Source organism: Triticum aestivum, chromosome 2D, assembly GCF_018294505.1.
Source record: "Triticum aestivum cultivar Chinese Spring chromosome 2D, IWGSC CS RefSeq v2.1, whole genome shotgun sequence".
Classification (NCBI taxonomy): Eukaryota; Viridiplantae; Streptophyta; class Magnoliopsida; order Poales; family Poaceae; genus Triticum; species Triticum aestivum.
Genome location: NC_057799.1, coordinates 318,865,648 through 318,888,610, shown reverse-complemented (window position 1 = coordinate 318,888,610; position 22,963 = coordinate 318,865,648). Strand labels below are relative to the sequence as shown.

General features: G+C 46.1%; 1 protein-coding gene across 1 annotated transcript; it reads left to right on the top strand.

The window, feature by feature from the left end:
• Positions 1-13,194: 13,194 nt before the first annotated feature.
• Positions 13,195-19,738, top strand: LOC123052925 (peroxidase 51). The gene is made up of 4 exons (XM_044476294.1): positions 13,195-13,569; positions 13,661-13,861; positions 13,961-14,126; positions 19,149-19,738. Exons 1-4 carry the CDS (start codon positions 13,360-13,362, stop codon positions 19,541-19,543), a joined length of 972 nt encoding a protein of 323 aa, XP_044332229.1. The 5' UTR covers positions 13,195-13,359; the 3' UTR covers positions 19,544-19,738.
• Positions 19,739-22,963: the final 3,225 nt, after the last annotated feature.

The following is a 22,963-nucleotide window of genomic DNA, read 5'->3' as shown; positions in this document are numbered from 1 at the left end:
AAAATTACCACATTGTAGAAAATTTATTAGAGCTCATTATGCAAAAAGTTTGAACATTTTATCACATTCTGACTTTCCTCGGGAATTTTGGCCACACCGATAAACTTTCTGGTTTCAAACAGCAACATGTATACTTGCAAGATAAGCATGGCAAAGGCTATCAATGCCACTTTTATTGAAATAAAACATGAAAAACATTATTCTAATCAGCAAGCAAATCCTAACAAAATAAATTGACGCTCCAAGCAAAACACATATCATGTGACGAATGAAAACATAGCTCCGAGTGAGGTTACTGATAATGTTGGAGACGAAAGAGGGGATGCCTTCCGAGGCATCCCCAAGCTTAGTTGCTTGGATATTCCTTGGATATTAACTTGGGGTGCCTTGTGTTGGGGATCGTAGCAGAAATTTAAAATTTTCTATGCATCACCAAGATCAATCTATGGAGTCATCTAGCAACGAGAGAGATGAGTGCATCTACATACCCTTGTAGATCGCGAGCGGAAGCGTTCAAGTCAACGGGGTTGATGGAGTCGTACTCGTCGTGATCCAAATCACCGATGACCGAGCGTCGAACGGACGGCACCTCCGCGTTCAACACACGTACGGAGCAGCGACGTCTCCTCCTTCTTGATCCAGCAAGGGGGAAGGAGAGGTTGATGGAGATCCAGCAGCACGATGGCGTGGTGGTGGAAGTAGCGGGGATCTCGGCAGGGCTTCGACAAGCACAGCGAGAGGGAGAGGTGTCACGGGAGGGAGAGGGAGGCACCAGGGGCTGTGGTGCGGCTGCCCTCCCTCCCCCCACTATATATAGGGCCCCTGGGGGGCGCCGGCCCTGGGAGATGCAATCTCCAGGGGGGCGGCGGCCAAGGGGGTGGCTTCCCCCCCCCCCAAGCCAAGTGGGGGGCGCCCCCACCCCTAGGGTTTCCAACCCTAGGCGCAGGGGGAGGCCCAAGGGGGGCGCACCAGCCCACCAGGGGCTGGTTCCCCTCCCACTTCAGCCCATGGGGCCCTCCGGGATAGGTGGCCCCACCCGGTGGACCCCCGGGACCCTTCCGGTGGTCCCGGTACAATACCGGTAACCCCCGAAACTTTCCCGGTGGCCGAAACTGGACTTCCTATATATAATTCTTCACCTCCGGACCATTCCGGAACTCCTCGTGACATCCAGGATCTCATCCGGGACTCCGAACAACTTTCGGGTTACCGCATACTAATATCTCTACAACCCTAGCGTCACCGAACCTTAAGTGTGTAGACCCTACGGGTTCGGGAGACATGCAGACATGACCGAGACGACTCTCCGGTCAATAACCAACAGCGGGATCTGGATACCCATGTTGGCTCCCACATGTTCTACGATGATCTCATCGGATGAACCATGATGTCAAGGATTCAATCAATCCCGTATACAATTCCCTTTGTCAATCGGTACGTTACTTGCCCGAGATTCGATCGTCGGTATCCCAATACCTTGTTCAATCTCGTTACCGACAAGTCACTTTACTCGTACCGTAATGCATGATCCCGTGACCAACCACTTGGTCACTTTGAGCTCATTATGATGATGCATTACTGAGTGGGCCCAGAGATACCTCTCCGTCATACGGAGTGACAAATCCCAGTCTTGATCCGTGTCAACCCAACAGACACTTTCAGAGATACCTGTAGTGTACCTTTATAGTCACCCAGTTACGTTGTGACGTTTGGTACACCCAAAGCACTCCTATGGCATCCGGGAGTTACACGATCTCATGGTTTAAGGAAATGATACTTGACATTGGAAAAGCTCTAGCAAACGAACTACACGATCTTTGTGCTCTGCTTAGGATTGGGTCTTGTCCATCACATCATTCTCCTAATGATGTGATCCCGTTATCAATGACATCCAATGTCCATAGTCAGGAAACCATGACTATCTGTTGATCAATGAGCTAGTCAATTAGAGGCTCACTAGGGACATGTTGTGGTCTATGTATTCACACATGTATTACGATTTCCGGGTAACACAATTATAGCATGAACAATAGACAATTATCATGAACAAGGAAATATAATAATAACCATTTTATTATTGCCTCTAGGGCATATTTCCAACAGTCTCCCACTTGCACTAGAGTCTAATCTAGTTACATTGTGATGAATCGAACACCCATAGAGTTCTGGTGTTGATCATGTTTTGCTCTAGGGAGAGGGTTAGTCAACGGATCTGCTACATTCAGGTCCGTATGTACTTTACAAATATCTATGTCTCCATTTTGAACACTTTCACGGATGGAGTTGAAGCGACGCTTGATATGCCTGGTCTTCCTGTGAAACCTGGGCTCCTTGGCAAGGGCAATAGCTCCAGTGTTGTCACAGAAGAGATTCATCGGGCCCGACGCATTGGGAATCACCCCTAGGTCAGTAATGAACTCCTTCATCCAGATTGCTTCTTGCGCTGTCTCTGAGGCCGCCATGTACTCTGCTTCACATGTAGATCCCGCCACGAAGCTTTGCTTGCAACTGCACCAGCTTACTGCCCCTCCATTCAAAATATACACGTATCCGGTTTGTGACTTCGAGTCATCCGGATCTGTGTCGAAGCTAGCGTCGATGTAACCCTTTATGACGAGCTCTTCGTCACCTCCATATACGAGAAACATATCCTTAGTCCTTTTCAGGTAATTCAGGATATTCTTGACCGCTGTCCAGTGTTCCATGCCGGGATTACTTTGGTACCTTCCTACCAAACTTACGGCAAGGTTTACATCAGGTCTGGTACACAGCATGGCATACATGATAGACCCTATGGCCGAGGCATAGGGGATGACACTCATCTTTTCTCTATCTTCTGCCGTGGTCGGGCATTGAGCCGTGCTCAATTGCACACCTTGCAATACAGGCAAGAACCCCTTCTTGGACTGATCCATATTGAACTTCTTCAATATCTTGTCAAGGTACGTACTCTGTGAAAGACCAATGAGGCGTCTTGATCTATCTCTATAGATCTTGATGCCTAATATATAAGCAGCTTCTCCAAGGTCCTTCCTTGAAAAACACTTATTCAAATAGGCCTTTATACTTTCCAAGAATTCTATATCATTTCCCATCAATAGTATGTCATCCACATATAATAAGAGAAATGCTACAGAGCTCCCACTCACTTTCTTGTAAACACAGGCTTCTCCATAAGTCTGTGTAAACCCAAACGCTTTGATCATCTCATCAAATCGAATGTTCCAACTCCGAGATGCTTGCACCAGCCCATAGATGGAGCGCTGGAGCTTGCATACCTTGTTAGCATTCTTAGGATCGACGAAACCTTCTGGCTGCATCATATACAATTCTTCCTTAAGAAAGCCGTTAAGGAATGCCGTTTTGACGTCCATTTGCCATATCTCATAATCATAGAATGCGGCAATTGCTAACATGATTCGAACGGACTTCAGCTTCGCTACGGGTGAGAAAGTCTCATCGTAGTCAACCCCTTGAACTTGTCGATAACCCTTAGCGACAAGTCGAGCCTTATAAATGGTCACATTACCATCCGCGTCTGTCTTCTTCTTAAAGATCCATTTATTTTCTATGGCTCGCCGATCATCGGGCAAGTCAGTCAAAGTCCACACTTCGTTTTCATACATGGATCCTATCTCGGATTGCATGGCTTCAAGCCATTTGTTGGAATCCGGGCCCGCCATCGCTTTTTCATAGTTCGAAGGTTCACCGTTGTCTAACAATATGATTTCCATGACAGGGTTGCCGTACCACTCTGGTGCGGAACGTGTCCTTGTGGACCTACGAAGTTCAGCAGTAACTTGATCTGAAGCTTCATGACCATCATCATTAACTTCCTCCCCAGTTGGTGCAGGCACCACAGGAACATCTTCCCGCGCTGCGCTACTTTCCGGTTCGGAAGGGGTGACTATCACCTCATCAAGTTCCACTTTCCTCCCACTCACTTCTTTCGAGAGAAACTCTTTCTCCAGAAAGGACCCGTTCTTGGCAACAAAGATTTTGCCTTTGGATCTGAGGTAGAAGGTATACCCAATGGTTTCCTTAGGGTATCCTATGAAGATGCATTTTTTCGACTTGGATTCGAGCTTTTCAGGTTGAAGTTTCTTGACATAAGCATCGCATCCCCAAACTTTTAGAAACGACAGCTTAGGTTTCTTCCCAAACCATAATTCATACGGTGTCGTCTCAACGGATTTCGACGGAGCCCTATTTAAAGTGAATGCGGCAGTCGCTAAAGCATAGCCCCAAAATGAGAGCGGTAGATCGGTAAGAGACATCATAGATCGCACCATATCCAATAGAGTGCGATTACGACGTTCGGACACACCATTTCGCTGAGGTGTTCCAGGCGGCGTGAGTTGTGAAACTATTCCACATTTCCTTAAGTGTGTACCCAATTCGTGACTTAAATATTCTCCCCCACGATCTGATCGTAAGAACTTTATCTTTCGGTCACGTTGATTCTCCCCCACGATCTGATCGTAAGAACTTTATCTTTCGGTCACGTTGATTCTCCACCACATTTCCTTAAGCAATAAAACATTATCAATACAGTAGAATAATCATGTGAAGACACAAAAAACAGTAGGTAAAAGTGTTGGGTTGTCTCCCAACAAGCGCTTTTCTTTAATGCCTTTTAGCTAGGCATGATGATTTCAATGATGTTCACATAAAAGATAAGAATTGAAATATAAAGAGAACATCATGGAGCATATGACTAGCACATTTAAGTCTAACCCACTTCCTATGCATAGTTATTTTGTGAGAAAACAACTTATGGGAACAAGAATCAACTAGCATAGGAAGGTAAAACAATCACAACTTCAAAACTTTCAACATAAAGAGAGGAAAATTGATATTATTGCAATTTGTAAAAGCATATGTTCCTCCCTCATGATAATTTTCAGAGACATCATGAATGAATTCAACAATATAACTATCACATAAATCACTCTTTTCATGATGCATAAGCATATAAATTTTCTTACTCTCCACATAAGCAAATTTATTCTCATTCATAGTAGTGGGAGCAAACTCAACAAAATAACTATCATGGGACTGAAAATTAAAATCATGATGATAAGTTTCATGGTTATAATTATTCAATATAGCATACATGTCATCACCATAATCATCATATATAGCAACCTTGTTGTCCAATCAATTGCAACCTCCTCCAAAATAGTGGATACATCATTAAATAAAGTCACGACCTCTCCAAATCCACTTTCATCAATATAATCATCATAAATAAGAGGCATGCAATCATCATAATAAATTTTCTCATCAAAACTTGGGGGACTAAAAATATCATATTCATCAAATATAGCATCCCCAAGCTTGTAGCTTTGCATATGATTAGCATCATGGATATTCAAAGAATTCATACCAACAACATTGCAATCATGCTCATCATTCAAATATTTTGTGCCAAACATTTTATTGACTTCTTCTTCTAACAATTGAGCACAATTTTTCGATCCATCATTTTCAAGAAAGATATTATAAAGATGATCAATAATATGATGCAACCTCAATTCCATTTTTTTGTAGTTTTCTTTTATAAACCAAACTATTGATAAAACAAGAAAATAAAAGATTCAATTGCAAGATCTAAAGATATACCTTCAAGCACTCACCTCCCCGGCAACGGCGCCAGAAAAGAGCTTGATGTCTACTACGCAACTTTATTCTTGTAGACTCGTGTTGGGCCTCCAAGCACAGAGTTTTGCAGGGCAGTAGCAATTTTCCCTCAAGTGGATGACCTAAGGTTTATCAATCCGTGGGAGGTGTAGGATGAGGATGGTCTCTCTCAAACAACCCTGCAACCAAATACAAGAAATCTCTTGTGTCCCCAACACACCCAATACAATGGCAAATTGTATAGGTGCACTAGTTCGGCGAATTGATGGTGATAAAAGTGTAATATTGATTGTAGAAATATATTTTTATAATCTGAATAAATAAAAACAGCAAGGTAACAAATAGTAAACGGGCACAAAAATGGTATTGCAATGCTTGAAAATGAGGCCTAGGGTCCGTACTTTCGCTAGTCCAATCTCTCAACAGTGCTAATATAATTGGATCATATAACCACCCCTCAAAGTGCGATGAAGAATCACTCCAAAGTTCCTATCTAGCGGCGAACATAAGAATAAATTGTTTGTAGGGTACGAAACCACCTCAAAGCTATTATTTCCGTTCGATCTATTCAAGAGTCCGTAGTAAAATAACACAAAGCTATTCTTTCCGTTTGATCTATCCTAGAGTTCGTACTACAACAACACCAAAGCAAATTCATATTCATAATACTCAATCCAACACAAAGAACTTCAAAGAGTGCCCCAAGATTTCTATGGGAGAAACAAAGACAAGAACGTGCATCAACCCCTATGCATAGATTACCCCAATGTCACCTCGGGAATCTGCAAGTTGAGTGCCAAAACATATATCAAGTGAATCAATACGATACCCCATTGTCACCACAAGTATTCAATTGCAAGACATATATCAAGTGTTCTCAAATCCATAAAAGTATTCAATCCGATAACAACGAAATCTCAAAGGGAAAAACTCAATTCATCACAACAAGATAGAGAGGGAAAACACCATATGATCCGACTATATTAACAAAGCCCGCGATACATCAAGATCGTGAAATCTCAAGAACCCGAGAGAGAGAGAGAGAGAGAGAGAGATTAAACACATAGCTACTGGTACAAACCCTCAGCCCCGAGGGTGGACTACTCCCTCCTCATTGTGGTGGCCGCCGGGATGATGAAGATGGCCACCGGAGATGATTTCCCCCTCCGGTAGGGTGCCGGAAGTGGGTCTGGATTGGTTTTCGGTGGGTACAGAGGCTTGCGGCGGCGGAACTTCTTATCTAGGTTAACTTCTGATGGTTTCTCTATTTATAGGATTTTTTTGGCGTTGGTTTCACGCTAAGATGGGCCTCGAGGTGAGCACAGCCCACCGGGGCAAGCCAGGCCCACCAGGCGCGCCCTGGTGGGTTGTGCCCTCCTTGTGGCTCTTCTGGCCCTCCCACGAAGCTTCGAGGGTCTCTTTTGTTCCAAAAAATTTGTCAAAAAGTTTCAGCTCATTTGGAGAACTTTCATTTCTGCACAAAAAACAACACCACGGTAGTTCTGCTGAAAACAGCGTCAGTCCGGGTTAGTTCCATGCAAATCATACCAAAACCATATAAAATTGTTGTAAACATGGCATGAATACTTCATAAATTATGGATACGTTGGAGACGTATCAGGCCCTAAGCCGGCCCATCTTGTGACCCGTCCTTCTGGCCTTGTGTCTTAATCGTCTCGGGCCTATCCAAAGCGTGGTTTGCTGAGTCGCCAGCGGCCTAACCCGACCCTTTCAGGGCGGGTTATATCGTGGGGTTATATCCCCAACATGCTGCAATCTCTAATTAAACACGATGCTCAATGCTATATATTATTTCACAATGATGTATGGCCATCCTATGATGTTTGAGTAGATTCGTTTTGTCCTATGGGTTGATTGATGATCATGATTGGTTTGAGTTGTATGTTTTATTTTGGTGCTGTCCTATGATGCCCTCCGTGTCACGCAAGCGTGAGGCATTCCCGCTGTAGGGTGTTGCAATACGTTCATGATTATCTTATAGTGGGTGGCGAGAGTGAGGGAAGCTTATACCCAAGTAAGGCGGTTGTTGCGTATGGGAGTAAGGAGGACTTGATACTTAATGCTATGGTTAGGTTTTACCTTAATGATCTTTGGTAGTTGTGGATTCTTGCTAGAGTTCCAACCATAAGTGCATATGATCCAAGTACGGAAAGTATGTTAGCTCATGTCTCTCCCTCATATAAAATTGCAATAATGATTACCAGTCTAGTTATCGATTGCCTATGGACAAAATAACTTTCTTGTGTTAAAAAAACTTTCTACTAAACAACTAACTTTTATTATCTTGCAAAATTATTCATAGTTTTATTCTCACTAAGTACATCTAGTTTTATCCTTGCAAAGCTATCCTGTCACCTACTCCCTCCATTCCTAAATATTTGTCTTTCTAGAGATTTCAACAAGTGACTACATACGGAGCAAAATGAGTGAATCTATACTCTAAAATATGTCTATATACATCCGTATGTGGTAGTCCATTTGAAATCTCTAAAAAGACAAATATTTAGGAACGGAGGGAATACAAAATAGTTTCATACTTGTTCTAGGTAAAGCGAACGTTAAGTGTGCGTAGAGTTCTATCGGTGGTCGATAGACTTGAAGGGAATATAAATCCTACCTTTAGCTCCTCGTTGGGTTCAACACTCTTATTTATCAAAAAAGCTACAATTGATCCCCTATACTTGTGGGTTATCAAGACCTTTTTCTGGTGTCGTTGCCGGGGAGCAATAGCATGGGGTGAATATTCTCGTGTGTGCTTGTTTGCTTTATCACTAAGTAGATTTTATTTTCTGTTCTAAGTTGCTCTCTATGTTTAGTTATGGATATGGAACATGAAACACCAAAAAATTAGTTGTACTTGCTACTCATGGAGATGGGGAACCTCCTTAAATTCTCGATGCTCGTTATGTGGAAAATATTAAACACAATTTTGATAAATCCTAAGAAACCCCATTCAACTTGATAATGGGAGACACATTGGATCAACATGAAACTTTTGGGATTATCGCTTGACTCAAAAAGGGAAACTCTTATGGGATAAAATTGAAATGTTGCAATGGTATGCTTGGGATTTATGCTTGAGATATGATTATACTTGTTGCTCTAGGATGAAGGCTCCACACCTTCCCTTTAAATGTGAATTTAATGATAATGAAACCTTGGTTTCTTATGCTAATGGTAGATATGATTACTATGATGTGGAACAAATAGAAGAATTTGTTGCTTTTAAGGGTGCTTATGAAATTGAATCTTTGTTTGAAAACTATGAAGATTTTGATGATGTTGTTTATAGACCTGAAAATTTTGCTATACTTAAATATTGCTATGAGAATTATAAATACAATACCAATATTGATGTATTTATTGAGAAAGTCTCCACTGTCCAAGAAGAGACTAATATTTTGCAGGAAACTATGGAAGAATAAATTGATGACACCGTGAGCCCATTAGATGAAAAGGATGAGGAGGAGAGCGGAGAACAAAAGGAGGAAGAGCGGATTGATCACCCATGCCCACCTTCTAATGAGAGTAACTCTTTATCCCATACATTGTTTAATTCCCCTTCGTGCTTACCGAAGGATGAATACTATGATGATTGCTATGATCCCGTCGATTCATTTGAAATATCCTTTTTTGATGAAATTGATGCTTGCTATGCTTGTGGCCATGATGCCAACATGAATGTGGAGATGAACTTGCTATATTTCTTACGTTAAGAATGAAATTATTGCTATTGCACCCACACATGATAGTCCTATTATCTTTTTGAATTCTCCCAACTACAATATATCGGAGAAGTTTGCACTTATTAAGGATTATATTGATGGGTTGCGTTTTACCACTACACATGATGATTTTAATGAATGTAATATGCATGTGCTTGCTGCTCCTACTTGCAATTATTATGACAGAGGAACTACATCTCAACCTCTCTATGTTTCCAACACGATAAAATTGCAAGAAACTGTTTATGCTATGTATTGGCCTTTACTTGATGTGCATGAATTGTTCTTTTATGACATGCCGATGCATAGGAATAGAGTTAGACTTTGTCATTGCATGATATATGTTGCTTTGTGCTCACTACTAAAATACAAATCATTGTTAAATAAAATTAGCTTTGATATACCTTGGGATCCGGGTGGATCAATTACTTGAGCACTTTATGCCTAGCTTCATGGCTTAAAGAAAGCGCTGCCATGGAGACAACCCGGAAGTTTTAGAGAGATCATTTACTTCTGTTGTGTGCTTTTATAAAGTTTTAAAACAAAAAATATAAAGGGGGACTTAAATTTTTTTTCAAAAAGAGAAGCGATTGGAAGGTTATGCATTGGAGAAGTGAGGGTCGACCTTGAACACTTGTGTTCATGCTCATGGAAACAATGTAGAATTTTTCATGGAAGTTTCTCACAAAAATAATTATCCCCTTGTACAAATCCATTGTATTATAAAAGTAATATGCCAAGATTTGCCTTTAGAATGATAAGATCGCTTGTTGGTATGCGCGTTGCAAAAATAGAAACTTTGGTTGTAGTGCGTCAATTTACATTTTTTACTAGAACGTCAAAAGTTTATGAAACTTTTAAAAAGTACTGCTATGAAAAAAAAATTGTCACAATTTTTTAGAAATTTTGGAGTTACATAAGTATGGTCAATGTTCAGATTGCTACAGATTGTCTTGTTTTTTACAGATTCTATTTTTGATGCACTGTTTTACTTGTTTTGATGGAACTATGGAGTGTATCGAGTGGTATAAGCCATGGAGAAGTTAGAACACAGTAGGGATAATGCAAAAATAAAATATGAATGGGTTTGCAACACTACTTAAATTAGTGATTTGCTTTATTATACTGATGGATATCACGAGGGTTTTGTTAAGTTTTGTGTGGATGAAGTGTTCGAAGATCGAGGAGGTCTCAATATGAGAAGGAGGAGATGCAAGAGTTCAAGCTTGGGGATGCCCAAGGCACCCCAAGTAAATATTCAAGGAGACTCAAGCGTCTAAGCTTGGGGATGCCCTGGAAGGCATCCCATCTTTCTTCAACAAGTATCGGCATGTTTCGATTTTTGTTTTGTTCACGTGATATGTGTAAATCTTGGAGCGTCATGTGCTTTTTATTTTTCTTTTAATAATGCACCATGCTGGTATGAGACAATCCTTGGTCGATTTATAGAATGCTCTTTTCACTTCACTTATATCTTTTGTGTATGGCTTTATAGAATGCTTCATGTGCTTCACTTATATCATTTGAAATTTGGATTGCCTGTTTCTCTACATATAGAAAACCGTTATTTGTAGAATGCTCTTTTGCTTCACTTATATTTATTAGAGTGTGGGCAAGTCTTTTGTAGAAAGAATTAAACTCTCTTGCTTCACTTATATCTATTTAGAGAGTCAACATGAATTGGTCATTCACGTGGTTAGTCATACAATCCTACATAAAACTTGTAGATCACTGAATATGATATGTTTGATTCCTTGCAATAGTTTTACGATATAGAGATGGTAATATGTGGGAATTACTAGTGAATGATTGTGTTAAGGTTTGTGATTCCCGAAGCATGCACGTATAGTCTCTCGTTCGGCGGCTCAGCGATTAGGTGGCATCGGCGGTGTCTCGTGGCGTCGCGACGGCGGCGGGGCGGGTGCTTGTGGTGCGGCGGCTGCGGTAGGTGCGGATCGGACTTCTTCGGCCATATCTGGTGGGGCATGCTGGAGGGACAGTGGCGGCGGCTTCAGGTCCATCCTGACTAGGGGTGCGGGTCGGGGGCGTCCTGGGTTGCGAGCGACCACCCTTACCTCGGCAGATGGCTGGTAGGGTTGGCGGCGCAACAACGGTGGTCTTGGCGGACGTGCTGTCCGATTTCTTGCTGGCTCCGGTGGCGGGAAGTTGGCGAGCGGCGTGGATGGGCTTCTTGGCGAACAATCTTGGCGGTGGGCGACAGTCTTCGGGGTCTCCATGCCGGTGGACGGGCCGACGTTGGTGGCCTTGCGAGGAGATGCTTCGACCGCCGCGGTGGGGCGGCACATCGGGTGCCGGTGGGGAGGTTCGTGGGAGAGATGGGCGGCGCCGACACTAGGGCTGCTCGTCGCCGGCACAGGATGTGCCGGTCGTGGATGCGTCCGCTCCCCCTTCTCCCCATTCCCTGTTCGTTTGTGTGCAGCGGCAACTCCGGCGAAGCTCAAGGCGGGACGTGGGTTGTGGTTTCGTTGGTTGTGGGCATCCCTTCGGATTAAAGCTGGTCGCTTTGCTGGTCTTGGGGATGTTCGCATGTCAGGCGGCGGCCCGGGCAGTGGGAGGCGTGGCGTTCGTGGGCGGAACTTGCGTCTCAGGTGCGGGCGGGCAGCCTTGGCCACGCGGGTGGCCTGGTTGCAGGTGGTTGGCGAAGCTAGGATGTGACGAAGGGATGTGAACGGTGGGGTATATCACCTGTCCACCTATGCTCTGGACAATGGTGGCGGCATCCATGGACGTCGTATCCTTCATGAAGGCTTCGTCACGGTGTTCCCACTCCTTTCACCTTACTCCGGGTGAAAACTTGATCTTCGGGATCGGGCAGTGGCGGCTATTTGTGGTCGTAACCTTCTGGGAGGCACCGTTTTGGAGTCCTAGCTTTGTTGTGGTCCGCCTCACCTCTCCGTTGTGGTTGCTCATGGTGGAGGTCCCTGCCGGCTTCAAGTGGTCCTCTTCGCACATCTGTAGTGGCTTGGTTGTTGGTGTCCGACACCTTTGTATCTTGCTTTGGGTGTGTGTGTCGTGTGCGGTGGTGGTGTTTGTTTCTATCGATGTCTCGGTTGTTATGTGGTGATGTTTGCTTTATAATATAAAGCGGGGAAACCCTTTTTCATCTTATGAATTTATCCCTACATGGTTTCTCATGGAAAGTTTTTAATGAGGCAACTGTAAAACAAGCATTGTGATATATCATTTTCTTCGTATTTTCTCACTAGGTCTTTAGAAGTTTTTCATGACATATTATATATATCTCCTCATATTTTTTTCACAGGATTTTTGGAGGAGCATGTCTCAAGACGATAGGTGCTAACCGCCGCGTCTCTCCTCGCTCCCTCTCGAAATAGACAGAGATTCATTTGTCTTCCTTGTTTCGTATCAGAAATTACGCGCTTGGAAAACCCCGTCCACTTACGGCATGCACTACGCAGCGATGAAACCAACTACCTTCGACACGGTCAGACTTTCTGCTCGCCCTGTCTCCAGAGCAGAGCAGAGCTGATCGAGTACTCGACTGTTTTCCGTGATGGAAATGGAAATACGGAAAATATATTAACATAATGGAAATACAAGTGTTGCAACCTTTCTAAAGCACTCGAGTACCCTGTGTAGCGCAGATTTTGAGGCTAGCTTAATTTTGTGGGCATCGGAATATTGAAGAGTAGCATCGTTTTCAGATCACTGTCACGAAGGCAACGGACACTCGCTGCCTGCACTGCACGCCGATGAGCGTAATCGATGGAGAGACCACCGCCGATGGATTCATTAGTGGCCCTCTCTGTGTGACCTTATCCTTCGGTGCCCCTACCACAAACCCAAACTTGCCGTCGTCGCGTCGCCTTGCGCTCCACCAAGACAAACCCAACACACGGCGCCGCCCCACTGCGTGTACGTCTGCGTCCGCATATATTTGTGGGGACGGCGAACACGCGCTATCTACCGAGCTAGGACGGCAGGCGACATGAGTCCGGCCGTGGCGGCGCTCCTGGCGGTGGCGGTGCTGGCCGCGAGCGCCAACGTGTGCGCGGCGCAGCTCCGGCGGGACCATTACGCCGGCGTGTGCCCCGACGTGGAAGCCATCGTCCGGGGCGCCGTCGCCAAGAAGTTCCAGCAGACCTTCATCACCGTCGGCGCCACCGTGCACCTCTTCTTCCACGACTGCTTCGTCGAGGTAACAGGCAAACATGCACCCTACGTACGTGTGCATGAAGAACCATTCCGCCACCGCCATACGCTACGCTTCAACGTTTGTGTGCATGTAGGGGTGCGACGCGTCGGTGCTGATCGCGTCCACGGCCAACAACACGGCGGAGAAGGACAGCACTGCCAACCTGTCGCTGGCCGGCGACGGCTTCGACACGGTGATCAAGGCCAAGGCGGCCGTCGACGCCGTGCCACAGTGCCGGAACCGGGTCTCCTGCGCCGACATACTAGTCATGGCCACCAGGGACGCCATTGCACTGGTAACAAGTTGATGCATCCATCTCATCCGGCTGACTCTCGTACGTACGCACGCAAGTAGTTATAATTAGTTAACGCAAGACACGTACGGTTTGGCGCAGGCCGGCGGGCCGTCGTACGCGGTGGAGCTGGGGCGGCTGGACGGGCTGAGCTCGACGGCGAGCAGCGTCCCTGGCAAGCTGGCCCCGCCGACGTCCAGCCTCGATCAGCTCACGGCGCTCTTCGCCACCAACGGGCTCTCGCAGACCGACATGATCGCCCTCTCCGGTACGTACGTAATTAAGTCCAGTAATATAATGATACTTCGAAAAAAAGTATTATAAGGCGGCAAATTACGCGTTGCTGATCGTGTACGTACGGGCTCTGTGTACGTTTGCTTTGCTTGCACATTGAAATCAAAAGTTAGGATAGGGACACTGATGACGGTGAAAGCTAGGTAAACCAGGCTTGCACACATTCCAAATCGGACATACCATGTTTACCTGCCTTGTTTGGAGTGTGCAAAGCCGCCAAACTCCAGTCCAGCCTCATCAATGGAGAAGACGTCGAATGCGACGAGACAAAACTACGTGCCGGGCTGCCGGCCCATGACCCTTTGTCCTACAATGACATCTTTGACGGATCAATCCCTCCAAGAAAATATATATTCTTCGATGGATCATCAACTCAGGCCCTGTTCGGCAGCTCTCTGGTGGTTTCTGTTTATGCGCCGAGATGGCGATCTCGGGAACAATGCGAGTGGCTGCTCTATGAGGTGGGGCTCTATCTCGACATTGGTTGAGTGGCATCCTTGTCCCGCTTGGGCGGTGGGGGTGTCGGCTCGGTCGATCCGCCCCAAAGGGGGCGGTCTGACTTTATGTCGGGGCGGCGGCCCCAGATATGGTGCGGCGTTCGTGGTCTGCGAGCGGTTGCCCTGAGCAGCATGGGCTGCGGGCAGCTGGGCTGTGCGGCGTTGCTGCTCGAGGGAAGCGGTGGTATGTCGGGGCAGCGGCCTCGGAAGGCGGTGCCGGTGGAGTGCGTTGTGCGTGACGGAGCGGTGGATGTCGGGGCGGCGGCCCCGAGAGGATCTCTGTGGCGACCAAGCTTCTGTGGCAACGATGATGGTGGGAGCGATGTCGGCAACGTGGCAATGGTTGCGGTAGTCGGCTCTTCTCCGGCGTGTTCGCGGTATTGCCTCGGTTTGTTTGTTACTGTGGAGTCGAAGCTGCGGCGGCAGGGCCCTGTGGTATACGATGACTGGCTACAAATGGCCCGTTCGGCAATCTTCCGTGGCGCCAGCTTTCGCCTGGTTTTGTTCTTCTAAGTTCTCCGTCAGAGTCGGAGCTGCGTTGTCTGGCTGCAGGTCGACATGTTGTCAATGAGGGTGGGCTTTGCCCTGTGTGTGTCAATTTTTGGAGTGGGCTTGGCCCTTATTGTTTTGGTTTTTGCCCTGTTCTCCGTAATTAACTTGGCAATTCTTTCTGCTTAATTAATAGATGAGGCAATCTTTGTCTTCATTTCGAAAAAATTGCTTGCCTATGATACAACTTCTTGACATGCAATCGCTTATAGAATCTCTAGGTCATCAACCCATTTTTGCAAAGAGAGCCTTGGCTCAGTGGTTGGGCATGCGGTTGTGCAGCCTAGCGACCCGAGTTCAATTCCTAGAATTGACAGGCGATGCACAGGGGTTTTCCCCCGTTTATTGAGGATCAAGCTTGGTGCGTGGTGAAACCTCTCATCAAAAAATATCTTGATACTCATTTAAAAAAATTCCGAGGACCATGTTTATCTTGGTACTCATACTAAAATTGCCGTATGCATCCCTGGTTGGTGCAGAGGCCGGGGAAGTGAAATTCTCCCCCATTTTAAGGTCCCGTGATCTGTTTCGCTCGCGCTGCCTCCAGGGGGGCGGCTCGGGCGAACCCTAGCCGCCGCCGCCCCCGACCCCCCATCCACCTGCTTCTCCCGCTGCCGCCGGAGGAAGCCGGCGAGCGAAGCTCGTCCGGCGGACGGCGGTGGCGGGCTCGCCTCCTTTTCTCCTCGAGGGGGCCTCTGGCTGGCGCGCAGCGGTGCCCCTGGGCGCCATGCGGGGCGGCGGAGTTCGGATGCTGGGGCGGCGGCCCCAGGGGTTCTTGGCGGGGCTGTGCAACCACGGCTGCGTGGGCAACGTGGGTGGCCGGCCGTGGCTTCCGGTGGCGGCGGATCTGGAGTTCCCCTGTCCAGATCTGTTTGTTGCGGGGGTGTTGGACCGGGCGCCGGCCGGCGGCCTCCAACGGCGTGGTTGGGGACGGCTTGGTGCCGGCGGCGTCCAGGGTCAGCTCTGTCCGGCAGCCGGCGGGGCTGGTCGTGGCGGCGCATCGCGGGGGCCAAGGATCCACCTCGGGCCTGGTCCTTCGCTTGGATCAGGGGCCGCGGGGGGCTTCCTCGGGCGCGGCGGCGGAGCGCGGCGACCGGCGCGTCGGATCTGAGGCGGTGGCCTCGCTGGTGCGGACGGCGCTCCTCTGGCGGCAGGGAGTGCTCGTCGGTGAGGTAGGCCGGATCCCCTCGGCTGCGTGGGCAGCGAGGTCCCGGTGGGCGCTGGTCATGGCGCGGGGAGGTCCCGGGCTCCCCTCGTCGGATCGGAGGCGATCTGGTCCGCTCGTGATGCATGACCTCCGGCCGGCCTGGATCTCCGGCGTGCACGCGCCTGCTGATGTTGTGGCTGGTTCGGAGGTGGCGGCAGGGTGCTTGGCCGGGGGAAACCCTTGGCCGCCGGTGGCGGTCACAGCGTCGATGGCGTCCCGGACGCCATTCCCTCCTTGGTGGCGGCGCCGAGGCTAAACCTCCCCTGCCTCCCCCCTCCCCCTGCGCCCGGGTGAAAACCCTAGCCCCGGTGGCTAAGCGGCGGCGGCGCCACAACGTCGTTACCTTCTTGAAGGCGCCGACTTGGGCATGGGGATGTTGGGTGTGCATGGCGAGCTTGTCTGGTTCCTGGTGGCGGCCCATCTTTTCTGGCCGTGTCTCCGATGGCGACCTCGCCCTTCCTCACCTTGTACTTGCCGTGGTGGAGCGGTACTTCATCTCACTCATTGATGGCGGCGGAGATCGGTGGCATGGCGCCGTGGAGGCTCGGTGTCCGATGCGCGGAGATGGACTCACGCAGGAGGAGGTAGATGTATGGCGTCATGGTGACGTCGATGGCAGTAGTGGCCTTCACAAGGTAGAAGATTCAATATAATCTGAAGACGGACCTGTGGAAGATGGCGCCGACGACGTAAGAGCGCGTCTGACCGGATTGTGCCCCAGACCCGGTATGTGGCTCCGCTGGGGCTTCCGGCTTTTGATGTTAGGTTTAGGTGAGTGGTTTGGGTAGTGGCCCAGCTAGCATCCCTACATCATATGGATAAGAGGAGCGGCATATGTTGCCAAGATGGTAGTTTCAGGTATATTGTTTGTAATACTTTGTAAGGTCCTCGAAAATAATTAATAAAGTGGCCGTATGCATCTCCCAGATGCAGAGGCCGGGGGTCATCCTCCTTTTCTAAAAAAAATCAACCCTTTGGAAACACCATAGCCAATGCTACTAGGTAGTCCTGCCTGCTCATCCCAGGGGATAGTAGCAGCTACACCCCATCCTTTGACTCGTTCATACGACTTCATCAATATTACTCCCTCCGTTCCTAAATGTAAGTCTTTGTAGAAATTTCACTGGATAGACTACATACAGAGCAAAATGAATGAATTCATACATAAAATGCATCTATATACATTCGTATGTAGTTCATAATGAAATCTCTACAAAGACTTATATTTAGGAACGGAGGGAGTAACATGCATGTCCCGTTGGGGAGGTGATGGATGGATTACGCATGTGCATCAACGGTCCGACACGAAGGCCCGACCCAAAGCACGACGATCGGGCTAAGGCTCTACTTTACAGCCCGAAGGCGCCGCCCCGAAAGAAAAAAAAACATAACAACTAAAAATAGGAGTTGAACAGAGATAAAAATGCATTTCTCTATTCTTAAGATAATTTTTAAAATAAGAAAACGCCACCTTTTGTCTTTTAGGGCCGGGTCATGCCCGAGCTTGTGATTTCAGGGTCAGGTGTTTATACCCGGTCCATTTAGCTTCATCTTCCACATAATACCGTGATGAATGGTGATGTTAGACGTAGTTCTCTTTGAGCTGACTTGCCATTTTCTCATTTTACTTCCTAGTTTTGATAACATTGGTTGACTAAGAAATAGTTAAGGTTGCATTTGCATGACGATGGATTATGGTTTCTCCTAAACTATTAAATTGCATTTATTATTTTTAGACACACTTGACCCCTCAAGCTCCCATGTCCTAGAGCAGTTTAACGTGCGTTAATGCGAGACTTACTTTTGCAATAAAAAATATATACAAATATTGGATATGTAGGTTTGTCGAAATACCGGATATGTAGGATACTGCACGAGACTTGTGTGCATAAAGTTTGGTACAACAATCTAATCATTTATGCTTCAGTTATGTAAAACAAAGTATAGCATGCTTACTTATATTTTTGCACATAGTCAAGTTTTGCAACGAAAATTAAACACATATACTTCATCCCATACATACTTATGTACATACACGCATACATATATACATGTATTCATTCTATTTTCTGAATCCTTGTAGTAGGTACATTTTTTGTCCATTCAAAATCATCGAAAAGTAAAATATTCCTAGATATGATAGCTTATGGGGTTACATGCGCTCAATATAAGTCTCGGAAAAATGTGAGCCAAGTGTATATAGAGGGGAAAGTGTATATTATCCTTGTGGAGATTTTGTTTGTCAAAACAATTGGTGTCTATTTTATCGATTGGCTGACCAACTTTTCTTCCACTCTTGTGCTTATCCTCTAGGTATTATTATTATTATTATTATTATTATTATTATTATTGAATTGATATTTTCGACAACCACAAACTAAGCTCGTGCTCGATTGGATTGCATAAAATCAGGCTTCACATATAAGTTTAGAGTACAAAAATACATGATCTACTTTACTCTTTTTTTTCAAGATCCCATGTCTACTATTACTGGTACTCGTTTAGTTGCATGTTGGTTATGAAAGATTTTTCTTCCAACTAATTAAAGATTTCTTCACGAGCTCTCATTCACCTTCTTAGAAGCAAAGACATGCCAGGTTTCATGTAGAGTACATTATTTAATCTTAACCGTTGAGCTATCACATGGTGTCATGACACGGACGTATCCAAATACTTTTCCTGGAAAAGGGACATATCCAAATTCTGATGTTATCCTTTCTTTTTTGACCTGCGGTGCATGAAGGAGGGCACACGGTGGGGCTGGCTCACTGCAGCACGTTCGCCGGGCGGCTGCGGCCGACAGCCGACCCGACGCTGAGCCCGCGGTTCGCAGCCCAGCTGCAGGCGTGGTGCCCACCCAACGTGGACCCACGGACCGCCGTGCCCATGGACACTGTGACGCCGCGGGCATTTGACAACCAGTACTTCAAGAATCTTCAAGGGGGAATGGGCCTACTGAGCTCCGACCAGCTGCTGTTCACCGACCCGAGGTCCAGGCCCACCGTCGACGCGTGGGCCCGGAGTGGTGCCGCGTTCGACCGGGCTTTCGTGACGGCCATCACAAAGCTGGGCCGCGTGGGAGTCAAGACCGATGCGTCCCAGGGGAACATACGCCACAACTGTGCAGCGTTCAACTGAATTCAACTGCTATTGCTCTGCCATTGTCCACAAAAGAATGAGTAGTATATATAAAAATTGTTGTTCAAGGGAAATTTATCCTAATTGTTTGTGATGGTGCCCGTTCAGTTGGCAATCGACAGGTTGTTCTTATATTGATTCAGTTTGGGATATGAAAGTTTCAGTCAACAGAGAGGAGAAGGTTGTTTGCACAAACTTGGTGCTAGGGCTTGTCGTGTGCCTCGCCAAAATAAAGAAGTACAACTGACTATCGTATTATTGTTTTCCTGATAAGAAAACTCAACATAACGCGCTTTGGTTGCCTGCTGTCAGTCAAGCTGATAGACTATCAGAAAAGAAAAACCCAGAAACAACCATAGAATATATATTTTTTGAAGCACTGACCGTACGTGCTGTTCTGCAGATACAGTGTCTCCCTGGATACAAAAGGAGCAGACCCAGAATAATCACTTGATCAGAGCATCAAACAGAACCAGATATTTCTTCTCCACGAACACGTATGGTCCAAGCTTAGCTAGAGGCGCACGCGCACTCTGAAATTTTCAGAGATGGAGAACTAATTTTATAGAAAATCCTGCGCGTTTGACATCCACTTAAAAAGCTTTCGCTCATGATTTTGTCCTTTGCACAGTCTGAAGAGACATGTCGTTTTTGCTGCCTCCGGTGGAGATCGAGTGGATGCCCCAATAAACAGTCGCGAATTTGGTTAGGCCATTAAGGCCGCCGCCGACCGATCGACGTCAACAATACACCGGACCTGATAGGGCGGGCATGCCTTGATCCAGGTGTCCATCCATCTCTGGCCTGAATCAGTGGCTTTGGCACTACAAGCGGCTCATTTAGTGGCTAATAATTCTTGTTTCATGTTGTAAAAAGTTCAGTGGGGGCTGAGTGTCCACCTGTACCTTCAGGCTTCAAAACTGAAATGGCGGCCGAGTGCGCACTCGTGACCGACTAGGGGGTCCTTTCAACCTACCTGCAACAAGCACCCGCAGGCGCACGCGCGCCCGAATCAGCTCAGATATATCTGTAGAGAAAAGAAGAAGAGGAAAATCAATTTTGTATCCCCTAAGGGCTCATTTGGTTTGCAGAATTCTAAAAAAATAGGAATGAAAAAACATGGGAATATGATAGAAATGCATGTACAAAACGGAGGGATTTTATAAACTTTCATGTTTAATTCATAGGAATAAAATACAAAAATCCTACTCCCCCGATCCAAACTAATTGTCGTAGCTTTAGTACAACTTTGTACCAAGTACTAAAGCTGCGACAATTAATATGGATCGAAGGGAATAATAAATATGGTCAAGTCAAAGTCAAACCACATGAAAATGTTTAGTTAGATTGACATTATACCTCAAAGGATCTTATTCTCGTCTTTTGTGCATAGAAATTTGAAAAAGAGGTACTGGTGGATGTTAGAATTCATGTGTTTTTCCTTAAAACTGAGCTAAAAGGAAAATTGCTTCCGGATTTTCCTTTTACACATTCCTTTAACCAAAACATGAATAGTATTATCATATGAAAATTTCACATTCCTACTATTTTTCTCGACTTTTCCCCTGAATCAAAGGAGCCCCAAGTGTGCACGAAGATAGAAGGTGGCAGATTTCAGAATTTTTTTTTTAAAATCCTTGCCCTATTGATCAGTATGTTTTCCATTCTGTACCCCAATTTGAGTTTTGAGTTGAATGTGACTGGCATGGCCCGCTCCTCATGTTGATGTGGTTGTGATGTCTCCGGCGATTGCCGCTACCGCACCTCCTCGAGAGCGCCTCCACCACCACCCTCATCTGAGAAATCGCGATCTTCAAGTCGGCGTGTGTAACCTAATTTCCGTAGTCTTAGGCTTCAGTGGCATTTACCATGCGCTTTTGGGACCCGAGACTCTTGAGTACATTGAAAGCTCCGGGTCACTAGTGACGCTTTGAGCTAGTTGCTAACAATCGAATTGATCACTAGCCAGTTAGTTTGAGGTAAACAAGGCTGCCTTGGGAGAAATACATGTCGAGAGGCGCCCACAACATGAAAATGCCCATTGTAATGGGGTACAAAGTGGAGAAAAATAATGCTAAATGGGTTATAAAGTGGTCAAGTTTTTGAAATGTGGTTACCTCTTGTCATCTTTGGACACTTAGAGGGTAACAAAGTGGAGTTTACTTGAAGATTTTTTCAAAAGGACATGAATATGACAAAGGACTTGCCATATTGTATCTGATACAGCTACCTACAAGATACAACACAGTGATACAAAAATCATCTATTATACGGTTGCCAAGTAGAATCTTGCTTGCCTGTTTCACATCCGTGCCAGGATCACGCCTCTCTCTGAAACCAACAGTATAACTAGCTACAATATACTCACCAATTTTTTACCCGAGTTATACCCGAGTTACCCCGAGAGGTCCAAGACACGTGAAATGTCATGGCAGAACAAATGGCATGATTTTGTTTTTCAAATATGGCTTCCCCTATTTCACGTTACTGACATCATGGAACAAGCAATTTGTTGGGTTTAGGCCCACATCGGTTGCTTGGAGTAAGTAGGGAATAAATATGTATGAGGGTACCTACCAGGCTAGCTTTTTCTGGGGAGATAGGGTGTGGAAGGAGCCTCTTGTAAGCTTGTCTAGCATCCATTGAGCCTAGTTGGTGGGCCGAGACGCCTGTGTAGTTGCCACACGATGCATGTGGGCTAAAAATGCTCGTTGGCAGTTATGAGATTGTGTAGAAAGTTGTACCAGAGCCAGTCCCCTTGCAACAAATCATGTTTAACTCGTTAATGGTCGGTCATGGTTGCTGGGCTAGGAATTCCAGTGTTATCAGGCACATGCGATCGATGTGTGTGGGGAGCTTGTCTTGCTCTCTGGCTAGGCCTAGTTGGTGGATTGAGATGCTCGTGTAGTGAAACCATGGCATATGTGTGTTTAAAACATTGGTCAACGGACCCGAGATTCAGTACCACACTCAACCAAAATATAAGAGAGAAAATCACATTCAATACACTATTTTAAAGAACACGATAAAAGGCAGATTCAGTTACCTTTTATGGGATAAAAACCCAAGCACCTCCAATATTTTACAATCAGACATAACATGTTACATGGGCACATGCGAAAGCATCCAAGAAAAAAAGAAGAACATAGAGTACACAAGCACCACTCCACCACATCAAAAAAATTCAAGGCACATGCATTTGCCCTCCAGCCATGTAGCTAAAGAAGTGTGAACAAGGATGTTGACTGTTGGAATCTACTATCTACAAACGTGAAGTTACTGTTGCATTAGGGGGGAGTGCATAGCTATATTGGTACCACCATGGATGGCTTATAGCATACACTCATGGTGAAGACCTTACCTATAATTCAAGAAGGAACAAGCGTGAAAAAAAATCACAAAAGGCAACTTGATGAGCCT

Excerpts from the sequence above, each read along its gene's own strand:
- LOC123052925 (XM_044476294.1), top strand. The coding sequence starts at position 13,360 with ATGAGTCCGGCCGTGGCGGCGCTCCTGGCGGTGGCGGTGCTGGCCGCG. Across the intron at positions 13,570-13,660 it reads TCCACGACTGCTTCGTCGAG|GGGTGCGACGCGTCGGTGCT; the intron begins GTAACAGGCAAA and ends GTGTGCATGTAG. Across the intron at positions 13,862-13,960 it reads CCAGGGACGCCATTGCACTG|GCCGGCGGGCCGTCGTACGC; the intron begins GTAACAAGTTGA and ends GGTTTGGCGCAG.